The following is a 16,151-nucleotide window of genomic DNA, read 5'->3' as shown; positions in this document are numbered from 1 at the left end:
TGAATGAACCATCTCTTAGTGCAACATAACCCAGGCATACATTTTCTTCCCATTAATTCTTCAGAAGTTATTTTAATTCTCAAAATTATTTGCAGTATTAAGTGATTTTCTCCAAGTAATTCATAATTTGCTCAATAGTGTCACCAAACTAAAGGAATAGTGTATATCATTAAGGTTTTTTTTTTTCTGGATAATAAAGAAAGAAAATTCATGTGCTAAAAATATACAACCTGTAGTAAACATTATCTATTCATAAAATTGTGGAAAAAAAACCACTTTTTGTTACTCTCACCAAAACTTCAAAATTTACAACCGTTATGTGTTATAGGTAGTTGGTTTTAAATAAATACTAGAGGTATTGAAACATATTCCCTAAGAATGAGAAAATAATGAAATTCAAGGTTGGTGTTAGCAAAATGGCAATATCTATCATAGATCAAATATTATCTTTAATTCATGATAATTCCATAGCAAAATATTCTCATAGTCTCCATGAAATTCCAATACACGAGGTTTTATTATAATCATGTTGATACTGAGTAATTTTTTGAAATTATATAAAGATAAGTTACAAAATATAAACACAGCCCTATCTGGTATTCAGGTGGGCCATTTTCTTATTTATTTATTTATTTTTCCATTCAAAAATTTACACTTGGTCCCCCTCCTCCCTCCAGTGGGCGATTTTCTTCTGTGGATTTCAGCTTTTCCTGAATTTTATATCTGCTATACATATTTAAATGTCTATTTAACTAACAAAAACTTATTTTCTGTTGTAGTCTTCAGTGCTCACAAAATTTATTGATTATGCTACATTGTAACCATAAATGTAAGTATTTGTCACTCTTTAAGCCTTCAATTTAAAATTCCAGACAGAATTTTATGTCACTTGAAGTTATTTTGTCAGCACTTCAATTTTCATATAAAAATATGGTATATCTCATTTCTTCAATTATCGTGATAGCATGTGGAGAAAAAATGGTGGCCTTGAATGTCAACCCAAAGATCGTTGGTGGAAGTGATGCCGAGGCAGGGTCGTGGCCCTGGCTTGTGGCTCTGTATTACAGAGACAGTTACAGAGACCAGCTGCTCTGTGGTGCGTCTCTCGTCAGCAGTGAATGGCTAGTGTCTGCTGCACACTGTGTCTATGGGTAAGTATGGATGTGAAGGCCCACTTGTGCATGAATCACACATACGCCAGGGTGCTACACCCTCACCATCACCAAAGATTGACTTGAGACAGTGTCTCCATGTCCTCTGTGTGATGCTAATAAAGACAGAATATGCATATTCATCTAGGAGTAAGCAAAGAACAATGCAAGCTTTATTAAGAGATATTAAGTAAATGTGACAAATTAAGAAAAAGTGAGAAAAACTCTCAATAGTTGAGTGGGGAGGGGGAGTCGGTCCAACTGGAAGAAAAAGCTTTTGAAATAAGCTATGATCTCACAGTACAGCCATAACAATGCTTGTGATAATTGTTGTGAAATGGTTGGTTCTCTGGGCTATCAGATCATGAGCCGATTCTGAGTCCATATGCTCTGTGCATAATCCCCTAACCCAACCAGGGAACTGATTGTGTACTGTTCATGGACCATTCACTCAATAAGCAGGTTAACACAAGATAGGCTGGCATTTCGTTACTGAAAAAGAGGAAGGTTCCCTTAGATATTGTTTCAATTACCTTCAGAAGAAATAAGAATCTGTAATAAAGCAATAACACTCACTTTTCCTGGGAAATTTGGATGTGGTCTCAGGAAAGCTAACTAGCTGGCATGCTAACACTGACCTTAATTTTCATAGCCTGCCTCCTTTCAAGACCTCTTAGTTGCCTCTTACACAACTGCAAGTTCTTTGTTGTTCATCACTAATGTCTCTGCTCTCATCCCTCAGCCATAATATTCCCTTTTATCTCTAGCATCCTTTCCTGATATTGTGAGCAACTGATAGTTTCCACCATGGACCCTTTTCTTTTTCAACCTATAGAGAACTATTTCCTCCCTCAGCAAGGTATCCTAGAGCAAACAGGGTCATCTGAGAAGGCACAAAAGAACATTTTATTTTCTATAGGCTCAACCTATCATGTAAACATTTTTACTGTTGATCATATTGCTACTTGATGTGGTTCTTAAAGGGGCAACAATAACATTAGATATTGAAGTACAGTCTAGATGAGGAACCGTAAGGCCATAATAAATGATGAAAAACCTTGTAGAGGCTGAAGAAAAACCTTATCTAATCAGGCTGATGTATAGGAATAAAACTGCCAAGAAAAACTGAAATTGCAAAAAAATAAAAACAAATAGAAATTGATGATGGTACCCTAGGATCACAGCTGAAGATGATGGAAATTTATTAAGAAAGACACATAAGCAAAAGGTATGAGGAATAATTCAGGGGTGACTAAAAGTAACAGTGTATGATATAATTTATAATGTTGAGATGAGGAAATAAGAACATAAACATAGTAAAAATAAAGGAAGTTAAGGTTTCTTGTTTTTATACATATCTCAACTATCTTTTTTTTAAGTAATAGGTTCTTCTCTCACATAATACATCCCAATCACAGCTTCCTCTCCTTCCCCTCATTCTAGATACCCCAAATCAACCCTACCACCCAGACCTCCTCTTTCTCCATTTCCTCTTCAGTCAAGAACAGGCCTCCAAGAGACCACAGCCAAACAGGACAAAACAAGACACAATATCCCAAGGCTAAAAGCCCTCATATCGAAACTGTACAAAGCCACCTAATAGACAAAAAGAGTCTCAAGGGCAGGCAAAAAATAAGAGATACACCTGCTCATGTGTTTGGATTCCCACAGAAACAGCAAGCTAATAATCATAACATGTATGCAGAGGGCCTGGTGCAGACCCATGCAGGCCCCTATGCTTTCCACTTCAGTCTCTGTAAGCCCATATGAGCCCTGCTTGGTTGATGCAGTGGGCCATGTTCTCCTAGTGGCCTCCATCCCTACTGACTCCTACAGTCTTTTCTCCTCCTCTTCTGGAGTTCTTCAAGCGCTGAGGGGGTGGAACCTGATGACAACCTCCAATTTAGACTGTCTCTCTACATAATGTCTGGTTGTAGGTCTTTATTGATACTGGTCAATTTGGCTCTAAATTCTAGAAAAACAAGGATTGAAGTATAATAACATGCTGTTGATATTTGAATTCATGGTATCACTGGATAACTTTATCTATAGATTAAATGTATAATATAGGTTGATTTTTTTTTAGGCCTAAAGCAGAATCCTAAAGTATTCTAACACTTAGAGTTGCCAAGAAAGAGAGCAGGAGTGGGTAGAGTTAAGTGAAAAAGAAACCACAAGCGCATGGACTGTTCTGGAAGTCATGTAAAGGAGGGAGTTCCAAATGATTCCTTGTTTCTATGAATGGTCCGCAGGCAGATAATGATAATTTTGTGGTTTCCTCCCAGTGCCTTCTACTTCGCTTTCATTCTCTTCAACAATATTTATACTTACTCAGGAGCAGGATAGAAATCAGGCATGCACTAGTTTTCTATTCACTTTTCATAATACTAACACTTCTTTTTGTACTTACTGTAGCCTCATGCTCTTCCATTACCAAGCTATTATAGTGACTAGAATAATCATGATAATTACTAATTGATGTGTAAGTTACTGAAAGTTGACCAATTTTATACAATTTGGGCTGATGTTGCTTTCCAAATTGTTCTTGATAATTCTTGGAGGATTTTCTACTCTGCAGTTTCAATTTCAGAAATATCTTAAATTTTACTTTTTAAAATTATAATTGGCTGTATTCTTTGGATCTTCATCTTATTCAGAAGAGAATAATTAGAATTCAACAACCTATGCTAGGAGAAAGCAGGGTTATGGGCAAACTTGCTGAGACTGTTCTTGAGTCATTTATAGTAATGTTAGAATGGAGGAGGGGTTCAGTTTACAATTACAAAATCCTACCTATGCTATTGTCTGTTTCACTATCATGCTGCTCTTCCATGTCTGTCATACTATTTTTATTTCTGGAAACATTGGTTTCTGAGGCAACACCACTATTTGGGGATGAGCTCACTTTACCTATCTGGTGCAATATTGTTGTTCTAGGATGTGTGCTAGTCTTTGGGGTTGACAGGTCAGGAGGGCATGCCTTTCTTATCCCTCCCAAACTTTCTCTTTCCTTAAATTCTAAGATAATCAGTTTTACCACACCTAGAAGAGAGAGGTTAAATTTCACAGAATGAAGTCAATTTCTACACCTGAAGAAGCAATATCCAAATAGCATCCAAAGAATTAGGGTTTGCTATCAATATGACCACCTGCCCACTTGTCCTCTGTCTTCTGCCTTCCCTCCTATCATTTCATTCCCTTTCCTTTCTTCCTTTTTTCTATTATATTACATTCTATTATTTTCCCTTATCTCCTTTTGTTCAGAGCTAGCAAGCAATCCAAAGGCCTTGCACATGCTAACCAAGCACTCTACCATTGAGTTATACTCCTAGCCCAGTTCTTTCACTTTGGCTAGTATTTAGGATCTATGAAGGAAGAAAAAAATGAAAACACATAGAATCACTCCTTTTCAACAGAAATAATATCTATGAAGGCTTTTTTTTATCTATTCCTCTGAAGCAGAAGCCAAATAAGCTCTTCCTTATATAAGTTGCCTTTTCCATAGTGTTTTGTTTATAGCAATAGAAAAGTAACTAATACAACAACACAAGATGTTTGAGAAGACATGGTAGAAGAAAAATAACATTAATTAAGCTTCTGTAACTTAATTAGGAATATTAAAATGGAGTCACAAGTGGAACCCAGCAAATTTGATTTACATGAAATTAATAATACAATAGTGATTACCAGAAGATAAGGAGCACAAACAGAGGAGAATCGGAGGAAATGTGATCAAAAAGTAAGGCTAGGCCATAAAGTAGAGGTTAGTTTTCTATTGAACAACAGTACGGCTCCAAATAATAGTGACATATGTTTCAAAAAGGTGTAAGTAAGCATCTTGAGTAATTTCACAAAAATAATAAATGCTAGAGATATGTACTGTTTACTTTGACTTAAACATTTCAACATCATATATACACCTGTATCAAAACATGAAATGCCAGTCCCTAAGTATGTCCCAATTTCTGTATCAGTGAACTATAATAAGAAAAAAATACCTTAAAAGAAACACTGCTTAGAGCAATCAAGGAATACTATAAAATGGAAATGTTGTCAGTTCTAGCTTTTGTTAGATAACGTCTGGAAAGTTCTCTTTTAGATGGAAAGTTACTTGAAAATATTTTCTTATCACAATCTTCAGACGAAATGTAGATCCAACCAGGTGGACAGCAGTCCTGGGCCTGCATATGCAATCAAATCTGACTTCTCCTCAAGTGGAAAGACGGGTAATCGATCAAATTGTCATCAGTCCTCATTATGATAGGAGAAGAAAGTTCAATGACATTGTTATGATGCACCTTGAATTTAAAGTGAATTACACAGGTAAGAGAACTCTATCTAGCCATCTAATCTGCTCATAGCAATCCAAAGTGAGACTTGAAATATCATCAGTAGCAATTCAGGGTTAAATGAACTCTTATAGAGAAGTAGAAGGATCTCAACCCGTCCTCTTCATGTAGGTCATTCAGTGGAAACATAGGTCTATCTGCCAAAATGCATGAAGCAAGATACAAAGATAAAAGAGATAGGTTAATGAAATATGTTATACACATTGAGACAGTTTTAAATGAGACCCAAAAATATCACTAGACCAACCAATGAAGAATTGTCTCAAATGCCTATAAACTATCATCCGATAAAGTGAAATTTCTCCTAAAGAGTTCTGTTCAATCTAAGCCATTACTCTGAAGTCTTTTCTAAAGCCCGGTTGGGCAACATTGTCGCTGTCTATAAAATCAACTTATTTTTGCAGAACCTTATAAAATAATGATCAGGATTATATTCTTGTTTGTTATGAGAGTTAAATTCATGGAATTGGTCCACATATGGATTATGGAAAATCAGGCCATTATAGTCCTGAGTAGCATCACACTGTCCTCAAGGATAATCTTCGTTTCTATGTCTTTCATGCATCCAGTGGGCATCAAAGGCTTACTAAAATCAAAGGACTTGTAAGTTGATGCTGAATAGTCAAACATGATGCTTCCACTGGATCCAAATAAAACAATTGGAGGAAAAGTAGTTTTAATGCGGTTCAATGTGTCAAAAAATATTTTAAAACACCATCCAATATTTTTTCTTAACTAACCTTTTGAAAGAACATTAAAAAGACAAGCAAGATGCCTCAGCAGGCAAAGACAGGCAGGTAGAGGTACTTTCACACAGGCCTGATGACCGTAGTTCACTTTCTGGGTCCCACAAGATGATGTGGAAGAACTAGCTTTCTAGAGTTGTCCTCTGCCTTCAATATGCTAATGTGTGATATTTGACATACATGTAATACACATATCAATAAATGCATATAAGCATTCATATATGTATATGCACACGTATAATTAAAATAAACAAAAATTTAATATAATGAAAATAAACAAAAATTTAAAAGAACAGTCCTCACTTTTTACAAAAAAGTGAGTACCATGGTTATTTAAAAATCAAATACAGCCCGGCGGTGGTGGCGCACACCTTTAATCCCAGCACTCGGGAGGCAGAGGCAGGCGGATCTCTGTGAGTTCGAGGCCAGCCTGGTCTACAAGAGCTAGTTCCAGGACAGGAACCAAAAGCTATGGAGAAACCCTTTCTCGAAAATCCAAAAAAAAAAAAAAAATCAAATACAAAAAATAAAAATCAAATGATAAATCATGAACTAAAGCATTATGTATATTAAAAAGTTTAATTAGAGAATGACGGAGAGGAATCCAGAGTTCACCATACCATCTAACACAGACAAATAAAGACTGTTCTCAAATGCCTTTGTCGCTTAATAGTTGAAGTTGTTCATGTATAATGAAATTCAAATACAAACTTTTTATATTAAATGTTGCAATGTTTGTTTTTTGAAAAATTTCCTAGAAACATGAGTGATGTTCTGTTTTATTTCTGATGTTTATTTTGTTTTGCTTGATTTTTCAGATTATATCCAGCCTATTTGTTTACCAGAAGAAAATCAAATATTCAGTCCAGGGAGAATTTGTTCAATTGCTGGCTGGGGAGCTACTGAAAACGGAGGTTAGTTATCACATTTGAAAATGAGAAAATGTATACTAGAAAAAAAGTATGCTATTGAAATTTTCTGTGAATATTTTCAATATTTTTACATATTTTAACCTATTATTTTTTGCAGAATATTCTAAAACACTTATTGGGATTATATTCATGTTTACACTTATATAGTAGCTCCAAATATTTTCAGATTGTGTCGAATCCAATACCATAACCCAGAAAACTCAAAGACCAATATGTAAGTTTAGCATAATAAAACACTGATGAATTATAAATATATACATATTGAAATGACTATAACCCAAGTTTCTATAACTTTATGTTCACATGTGCAAATGAAGTCTCATCTCAAGAGCGAAGTTATTGCCTTTTTACATTTTTGCAATCAACAATGTTGTCTTTATTTGTGGTGTTATAGTCTCACATTAAATTCTCTAGAATGAGAAGAAGATCTCTGTTAAGTTAAATGTGCTGGTTCTACCTATTGGCAAAGGGTATCAAATAGAAGATAAATATAAGATCATACATTTGTATATTATTGGTTTCTTAAGATTTATTGATGGAATGTTTCCAAACACAAATCTGATGCCCCTTAAATATCCTTAAGTCACAGCACCAGTTACCCAGGGAATGGAAGTCACAACAACCACATAGATATCACATTAGCCCCAGGAAGAGCAGCTAAAAACAAGAAAACAAAAGACATATGCAGATGAATAGATAAAGAAAGGAGAATTAAGATTATTTCTCATGGGAATCTAAATTAGTATAGCCTTTGGGGAAATGTCACATATGTTCCTCCAAATTTCAGAATAGAACTACCATATGATGTAAAAGTACTACTACTGTATATGATGTCCAAAGGAAATGAAATTAGCTTGCCCATGCTAAGACCTCCACATATAACATGTTCACTGCAGCATTGTTCTCAATAGGCAAGAAAAGGAGACAACCTGTGTATAGCACTAATGAACAGATAAAGAAAAGATGGTAATTGGACTGAGTGATTTGGACTAAGGTGGAGACTAAGGAAGAAGCTTTGGGTGTTTGAAGCTAGCCTGAATGCATGATGAGTCACTGTGTCAAAAACACACAGAAAGGAAAATAAGTAAATGTAGTATATATCCACAATGGAATGAGATTCCGGTATAAAATGGTGAAATATTGAAATTTGCATCATCGTGTTTGAAACTGAGAATTATTTTAAGTGAAATAAACTAAGCACACTAATACATGGGGAAACTTACATGGTAAAACATTAAAAGTTGAAGGCATAGAACTTGACATCCAATGATTATTAGATGGTAGGAGGAGCAGAAGAGGAGGTTATATTGATCAAATGCGCAATAATTATACAGAACTAAGAACTCCAGTGTGATCCCTACAGTAAGAGAATTATAAATAACAACAAAGTTCTATTCTTTTCAAAGTGCAGAATAAAGGACTCTGAAGGTCTATCATAGAAAATGATAAACACTCAAAGAGATAGATGATATGTCTTAAATATCAAGCAATGCATACATGAATCCTAAATTATGGCATGCACATTGGTGTAGCATAGAGGAGGCAGTCCCCTCCCCCAATACATTGATATCATTATTTTCTTGATTTCAATATATAGTGAGAAATAAATTTAAAAATACAGTTAACCAGAATGTGTATGTATGTGTGAACAAATTTTATATTATAGCCAAGATATTCATGCCATCAAAATGCAATTACAAGACTCTCTGACTACATGATTCCTTCCAGGACTACCCCATCTTGAACAGAGGTTTTTGAGTGTTCAGTAGGGCCACACAAAAAGGAAGGACACTTCTGCCTGGCAGGATCACGTAACTTTTATAGTCATAAATTATAACCATGATAGATAAATGACCCACGTGTATTTAAGAAAAACACACAAATATTGTGGAAATGTCTAGTCTAAGGATCAAAGCCTTCACTTTGAAAATGCCCTGTGGAGAAAATGTATGTGATGGCCCAGTAGTTTTCCGCCTTTGCTCCTGTAAGACGTGGCAATAGGAAACCTCATCACCACATCCTACTTGGCCTGTGTAAATACACTGCACATGTTTATTCCTTCCAGTTATTTATTTCACTTTTTAAATGGAATGGGGGTGGGGAGTTGCATCAATATGACCAAGAGATGATATGTGTGTGTATAAACATGTTAAAGAATAAATACAAGTGATCTTTAAAAATGGAAAAAATGTTTGCTTATTAAAGAAAGCATCAAGTTCTGAGGCCCGTGCTCACCTACCTGGCAACTCAACATAATAATCCACAACGGTCACATTGTCTGGCTGACAGTAGCTAATGACCGCTGCCCATAAAGTATATTCAAGTCGAAGGCTATATTTTTTTTTTATTTTCTCTTCTTGAAAAATGTCATGACTTATTAAGTTGGAAACTGAAATAGTAAAATTATTGCTAGACAGATGTTTTATCTTTCAAATTTCAAGAGAACAATTTATAGCCACAATGTAGACATCAAAAACAAATTATCTGCTAACAAAATTTAAGACTCTTTATTCAATGCAAGATTTTTTTGGAGCTGAGCAAGCATGGCTTGCTTATTATTCCTAAAATATATTTTAATTATATTAAAATGTCTCTAAAGGCAGTGTGGAGCCAGGAGGGGGAAAATAGCAAAAGAATCATTTAGAGCGAAATGGCTAGACCATGTGTCTCTTCTTGCATTTTTTCATGAGTTTTGTTAATTTTATCTTATAATTTATATCTATGCAACTTCATAAAATCCTATTTTCTGATTTTATAAGTTTATTTTACTAATTAATTGGCTAGTTGTGAGTATATTTTTTACTAGAAAGAAATGAAGACATAACTCTTACAGTTAGACAATTAGTACTTTAAAATAAGCAAATTTGGCCATATATCTGTTTATAATTGTGTATTTGTGTATGTGTGTGTATGTGTGTGTGTGTGTTCTCAATCATCCACATGGAAACAGACATGGCTGGAGAGATGGTTCAGAGTTAAGAGTGTACACTGTTCTTGCCGAGGACCTGAGTTCGCATCCCAGTACATAGGCTCGTTAGCTCACAACACACTGCCTTTACCTCTAGCTCTAGGGGATGAGACATCCTGTGCTACGCTCCCCTGCCACCTGCACTCTTATGCATATCCACACACACATACTCGCAACTCAAAAGTGATAAAAGTAAAATTTTATAAAAGAAAGAAATATTAAATACACAGAAGTCGCTCATAGTTTCCTTTACTAAGGAGCTCTGTTACTCAAACTAATTTTCTATCCAGTGACAAACACAAGGAGAAGCTTCTGTTTTTATTGTAAAACTAAGGTCTGTCCACCTATCCTATCCTTGATCTTCATGGAGCCAATGAGAGAGAATGGTTGGACTTTTCTCTTTCCGTCTCTCATGTTTGCTGTCTGTCAGTTTTTAGGAGCTAATGGTGGGTTGTATTGTTGACTTGATTGGCACTATGGAAGCAACAGTGATTTGTTCATTTTCTTCCCAACTTGATTTTCACCATTGTCACTACAGAGTTAAATTATCCATGGTAGAACTGTTTGCCATAAGTAGAGAAGAGGGAAGATTTGGGACATTTTTTTCCCTAAATAACAAATAGCTAGCTACATGTTTACCAACATATGTGAGTCATATGCACATAGTATATATATATACATATATATATATGTATTATACATATTTATTTGTATTTATATATGAGTATGTTGTTGTACTTAAATTACACACATAAACACACACTTGGGTCTTTTCTTAATATCTTAATTTTTTAATGTATAAGTGAAACTTGGCTCAAATTGAGACTGCATATGTTTTTCAAGGCTGCCTTACAGATGTAATAAATAACCTTTAACTTTCTACCTCTTTTGCCACACCAAATAGAATTGTTAATCATGAGGGAGTGCTTATGTAGTGCCTTTTTCTGGAGGAACTAGCACCTGTTTGTTTCCCAAGCCTCTTGGGGATAGCAGTTCAGTAAGCAGAGATTCACACTTCCAATGAATTATTAGTTGCATAAAACAAATGCAAATACACAATGCTGAAATCTACTTCCCTTTTCTTCGCCTGCATGAGATGGCAAGCTGATTGCCCCCTAGCAGAGCACAGTTCATCGGAGCTTTGTCCTCTGCTCAGTGTGCACCTGCTTATACACAAAGGACCACAAAGAAGCAGAATGCCATTATACAGGAGAGAGCATCTCCTCAGGTGCTAAATGAAAAGCTCTTCTGAATCTCCAAGTTGGTGCTGATTTCCATGAATGAACTCTTTGTTCTGGCAGACTTGGTTTCTATGAGCAGTACCGTAACTCTTTTAAAATCACTGAAAATGCCTAAAGACCACCCTAGATCAATCCATAATTCCTACTACCCCTTACGAAAGAAAGAAAGAAACGTGTTGCTGTGATCCATTTGCCAAAGAGCGCAGGTGGGTTTGCCATGTAGTTGAAAGTGCAAGGTTAGTAGTTAGTTCCATTCTACCGCCACACAGTACTTGATAATGAGAGCAAAACGCTGGAATAAATAAGATGGATGGTGTTTCATTCAAGGAGGCCTGTTAATCACTACTGACTCGCTGTCTGCATCACCCATTTGCGCAGGTTCTACTGTTAATGTGCAGCAAGAAGCTGATGTTCCTCTTGTATCCAACGAGAAGTGCCAGCAACAGCTGCCAGAATACAACATCACTGGAAATATGATATGTGCAGGATATGAAGAAGGAGGCATTGATTCTTGTCAGGTAACTACTGAAAAGCAGCCATAGTATACATTTAAGGCAGCATTTCCTTTGCTTAGTCATAACTGGGGAGTCAAGAAATCACCAAGGACCCTTAACTCCAAACCTTTCATGATAAATTGGATTATTGGCCATGAGTGACCCTAGACAAGCCACTTATACTTTGAGAGGGTTAAGTAAGATAACACATATAAGGCAATCAGCAAACATTAAAATACAATTAGGGGATTTTATTAGGAGACTTACTAAATACATTTTATGGCATGTGTTAATTATTTGGAAATTAATAAAATATTAATGCATCTAGATTGACTGCATTAAATTAAACTACAGAATAAATAAATGATTCATACATGTGAAAGTAACCATTTATATTGTTAGAACATGATTTTACTGTGTTAAAGTGTAGCAACTTGTTTCATACAGTAAAACATATATAACATAATTTGACAACTATTTTTGACAGACAGGCAGATAAATGTGTAGGTTTTTCCCTAGTTAAATCAATGTCTCAATTATGTTAAACTTTCAGATTGGTTTTACATTTCTTCTGCCTTGACGAACATTAAAAATAAAACAGCTTTACACTTATTTAAAATTTACCTGTGGGTCTTTATACTTCCCGTATAAAATGAAAAATGTGCTAAAGATAAGAAACATTACCACTTAAGATATGATTTATAGAATTATTTGCAAGAGGGAAATCAGCTATGCAATTTCAATTATAGTTAATGGGGGTTGCATGGCAGACAGTTCACAAATGAGGTAGAAAATATGATGGCTAATGCTATTGATCTTGAGTTGCATTATGCAAGTAACTCATTTCAGATCTGTGAAATCTTTACTTGGCTCTCTTTCTACAGGGTCTAACCATGCTCCTCATTAGCAAGAACTAAATTCCAAATGCATAGAAATATTTTATTCAATACAATGCTGTTTTATTGAGCAACAATCACTCTAGATTGCCACATGACTTTCTAGTTTCAACATTAATATTAACTGGTGAAATAATAACATCATTTCAAATTTTTAATATATCATTATTTGAATACATTCACTGCATCATTGGGATTTTAGCCTCAAAATTTGCCCAATCAGGCAGACAATAGTTTGCATATTGTAGTCTTCTGAATTCAAAGTCAATAAAAGAGACTATAGAATATCTTCTCATTGATAAAAAGAGTTAATGACATTTTACTATTCATTCAGAAACTGCATCACTAATTCATCAGTAGTTTATCAGTAGTTTCACAAACATAGCCTACACTGCATCAAATGGATGAGCTTCCCCTAGAACTAGTTCAAATTACAAATTTAAAAGTCCATCACATACCTGCAAATCAGAATCTTAGCCTTTAACCCCAGCATTTAGGAAGCAGAGGCAGGCAGATCTCTGTGAGTTTGAAGCCCGCCTGGTCTACAAGAGCTAGTTCCAGGACAGGGTCCAACGCGACAGAGAAACCCTGTAGCAAAAATATATATATATAAAAAAATTAGAATCTTATATTGAGGACCAATGATGTATGCTTTCTTATGTCTTCAGGTGACTTTAATATATAATAAAGTTTGAGAACCATTGAACTAAGGAGAAATAGTCACTAACCTTTTCACATTTGAAGAAGTTAGTTACTACATATTCTTATATACTATAAATAGTGTCAAAGTAGAAACATAGAATTAGTTTTAATATTTATGTTCTTGCATTAGTTTATAATTTAAATAGTTGCATTTCTTTGAAATAATAGAAGAAATCTAATTGCACAAATTATAAAATCAAGTCTAAGAATTTACATAATATAAATAACATGATAAGGTTAGATAATAGGAAGTTATATATTTGAAACAGCCAAGGCCCCCTGCCATGTAGACACCCAGAAGAAAGGCAGCAAGCCTTCTTCAAGATTCATGGATCACTGCCACTCAACAGACTTAGCATACACAAAGTAAATTAAAACATTTGACCCTAACATCAATACCTTATACTTTCCTATTAAAATGTCAATTATTTTCATAAAATAGAAAGAACCAGATAACTTGTTTTAAAAATATCTAATTAAATTCTAAATCATATATAAGACATCATGAGCAATAAACTTCCCATAAATTGTTGTGTTAGAAGCGGCGCGGGGCTGAGTCCCCTGTACCCGGCCGCCCGCACAGCTAGCTTTACCCGAAATAATTACACAGAAACTGTATTCTTTTAAACACCACTTGGCCCATTATATCTAGCCTTTTCTCGGCTAACTCTCGCACCTGGACTAGCCCATTTCTTATAATCTGTGTAGCCCCAGAGCTGGCTTACCAGGAATGATCTTAACCTGTGTCTGCCTGGAGTGGGAGAATCATGGCGACTCCCTGACTCAGCTTCTTTCTCCCAGCCTTCTCTTCTGTTTACTCCTCCCACCTATGTTTTAACCTATGAGGACCAAGCAGTTTCTTTATTGCTTAACCAATGAAATCAACAGATTGATATATGACACTCCTACATCAATAAATATTTCTCATATTAAAATCAAGTCCTTAGGATGCAAAAGGAAAAATTGCTGTCTTTCCTCTAGACAGTTTTGGCACAATTGTTAAATTACCTTGAATATAGGTAACCTGGAATTTCCAATGCCACTTGTGTTGCTCTATGCCCAACAATGGAGCAGGGTTTGCTTTGACAGGCCACCTTTTTCTCTATATATAGCACCAAAGGATGGTTAAAATATCAGGCAGGAGGTCTCTCAGGGTAAATTTCTAACACTGATCCAAATTTTAAATACTCTATTACAACAGTGATTTTGGATCAATATGCCTTTAATTCCAGCAGAGGCCAGTAGATCTCTGTGAGTTCAGTGCTAACCAGATCTATATAGCCAGTTTCAGGCCAACAAAGGCTACTCAAAAAAAATGACAAATAAATAATTAACAAGAATCCTTTGCATAACTAATATGGGAAAAAATATTTGTTCATCTTTTTATAATTAAGTAATGCTGCTTTATGTCCATACTACTTTTATATGTATTAGAGAGGAATCATTATGCACAAATAAGACCTATATGATTAACTGTACAGGATCAACTTCACTTACTACTTAACAAGTAATATAAGTGATACTTATTACTTATACTGTGACAAAAATCTAAATAAAAACACATGTTCTGATTGCTAGAAAGTAAGAGATTTGCTTATTTTGGTTGAAATTTTAAGGTTTTTTAATGTGGTTGGTACTTGACACTTGCAGTCACATAAGGAACAAAATCTAAAGCCATGTGAGCACTTCATTCTCCTAAAATCATCACGTGGAATAGCGTAGCTGTTTGTGGGGAGGCTTTGTCTGATACTTCACAGGTTACATCATATAGTGATTGGCATGTTGATGTTGACATGGCTTATTATTGCAGCATTTTAGAGAATGTCTGACTATGTTGACACACAATAATGAAAGTCAGGAACTAGTTGCTAAGAAATGCTCCATCAGAATGATAGACTTTCTCTTGTTACCATTTGCCCCATCTCCTTCAGGAGCCAATTTCTGATGACTCAACATATGGTGAGAACTTGGCAGTCGATCATATGTCAGGACATTTATTTTTTTGACTGGTGATCTTAGCACCAATTGTACTTGCTTATACTGATTAACACTCTTTTTTTGGTTGTTCACTCTTTAGGGTGATTCGGGAGGACCGTTAATGTGTCAAGAAAACAACAGGTGGTTTCTTGTTGGTGTGACATCATTTGGAGTCAAATGTGCACAGCCTAATCGCCCTGGCGTATATGTCCGGGTCTCAGAGTTTGTAGAGTGGATACAGGGTTTTCTACATTAGTCATTTTCCTGACCCAAGAATGAAAGTTGGGAAGTTTTGGTTTATTTGTTTGTTTTTCCCTTTTATTCAAAATAGCATGGCAACTGAGAGTTTCATGAGAAGAAAGAAAAAGCCTTTCTATTAAATTGAATCATTTAAACAGTGGGATGAAGAAGAAAAGAAAAACAAGAAATTAAAATCAATCTCTGCAACATGAATTAACTCTAAAATGAATTTTTGTTTGATAATAAACAATTATTATTTTATGAACTTTATCGTTTTCTTTGTTTTGAATCATTCTTACCTTTTTCTCTTGTGTAAAGGTTTTTACTTTAACATATATTTAAGCAAAACTACATAAAGAAATGAACTGTGATAGTTTACCTGACATATGTTGTTGTTTGAAATGAACTGTTGTAACTCACCTAGTTTCAGCTTAGTGTACCTCCAGAGTCACCAT

At 35.1% G+C, this 16,151-nt stretch overlaps 1 protein-coding gene across 2 annotated transcripts in view; it reads left to right on the top strand.

The window, feature by feature from the left end:
* Positions 1 to 15,712, top strand: part of Tmprss15 (transmembrane serine protease 15) — a 99,571-nt gene extending 83,859 nt beyond the window's left edge. For both annotated transcript variants that reach the window (XM_075953666.1, XM_075953674.1), the window contains 6 exons: positions 780 to 829; positions 965 to 1,151; positions 5,293 to 5,474; positions 7,065 to 7,160; positions 11,766 to 11,905; positions 15,557 to 15,712. In XM_075953666.1, coding sequence (XP_075809781.1) covers positions 780 to 829; positions 965 to 1,151; positions 5,293 to 5,474; positions 7,065 to 7,160; positions 11,766 to 11,905; positions 15,557 to 15,712 — 811 coding nt within the window. The remainder of the gene's footprint in view (positions 1 to 779; positions 830 to 964; positions 1,152 to 5,292; positions 5,475 to 7,064; positions 7,161 to 11,765; positions 11,906 to 15,556) is intronic.
* The last annotated feature ends 439 nt before the right edge of the window (positions 15,713 to 16,151 follow it).

The sequence above is a fragment of the Microtus pennsylvanicus genome, chromosome 1 (assembly GCF_037038515.1).
Source record: "Microtus pennsylvanicus isolate mMicPen1 chromosome 1, mMicPen1.hap1, whole genome shotgun sequence".
NCBI classification, from domain to species: Eukaryota; Metazoa; Chordata; class Mammalia; order Rodentia; family Cricetidae; genus Microtus; species Microtus pennsylvanicus.
The sequence above is the reverse complement of the archived record's forward strand: the minus strand, read 5'-3'. Positions and strand labels throughout refer to the sequence as shown.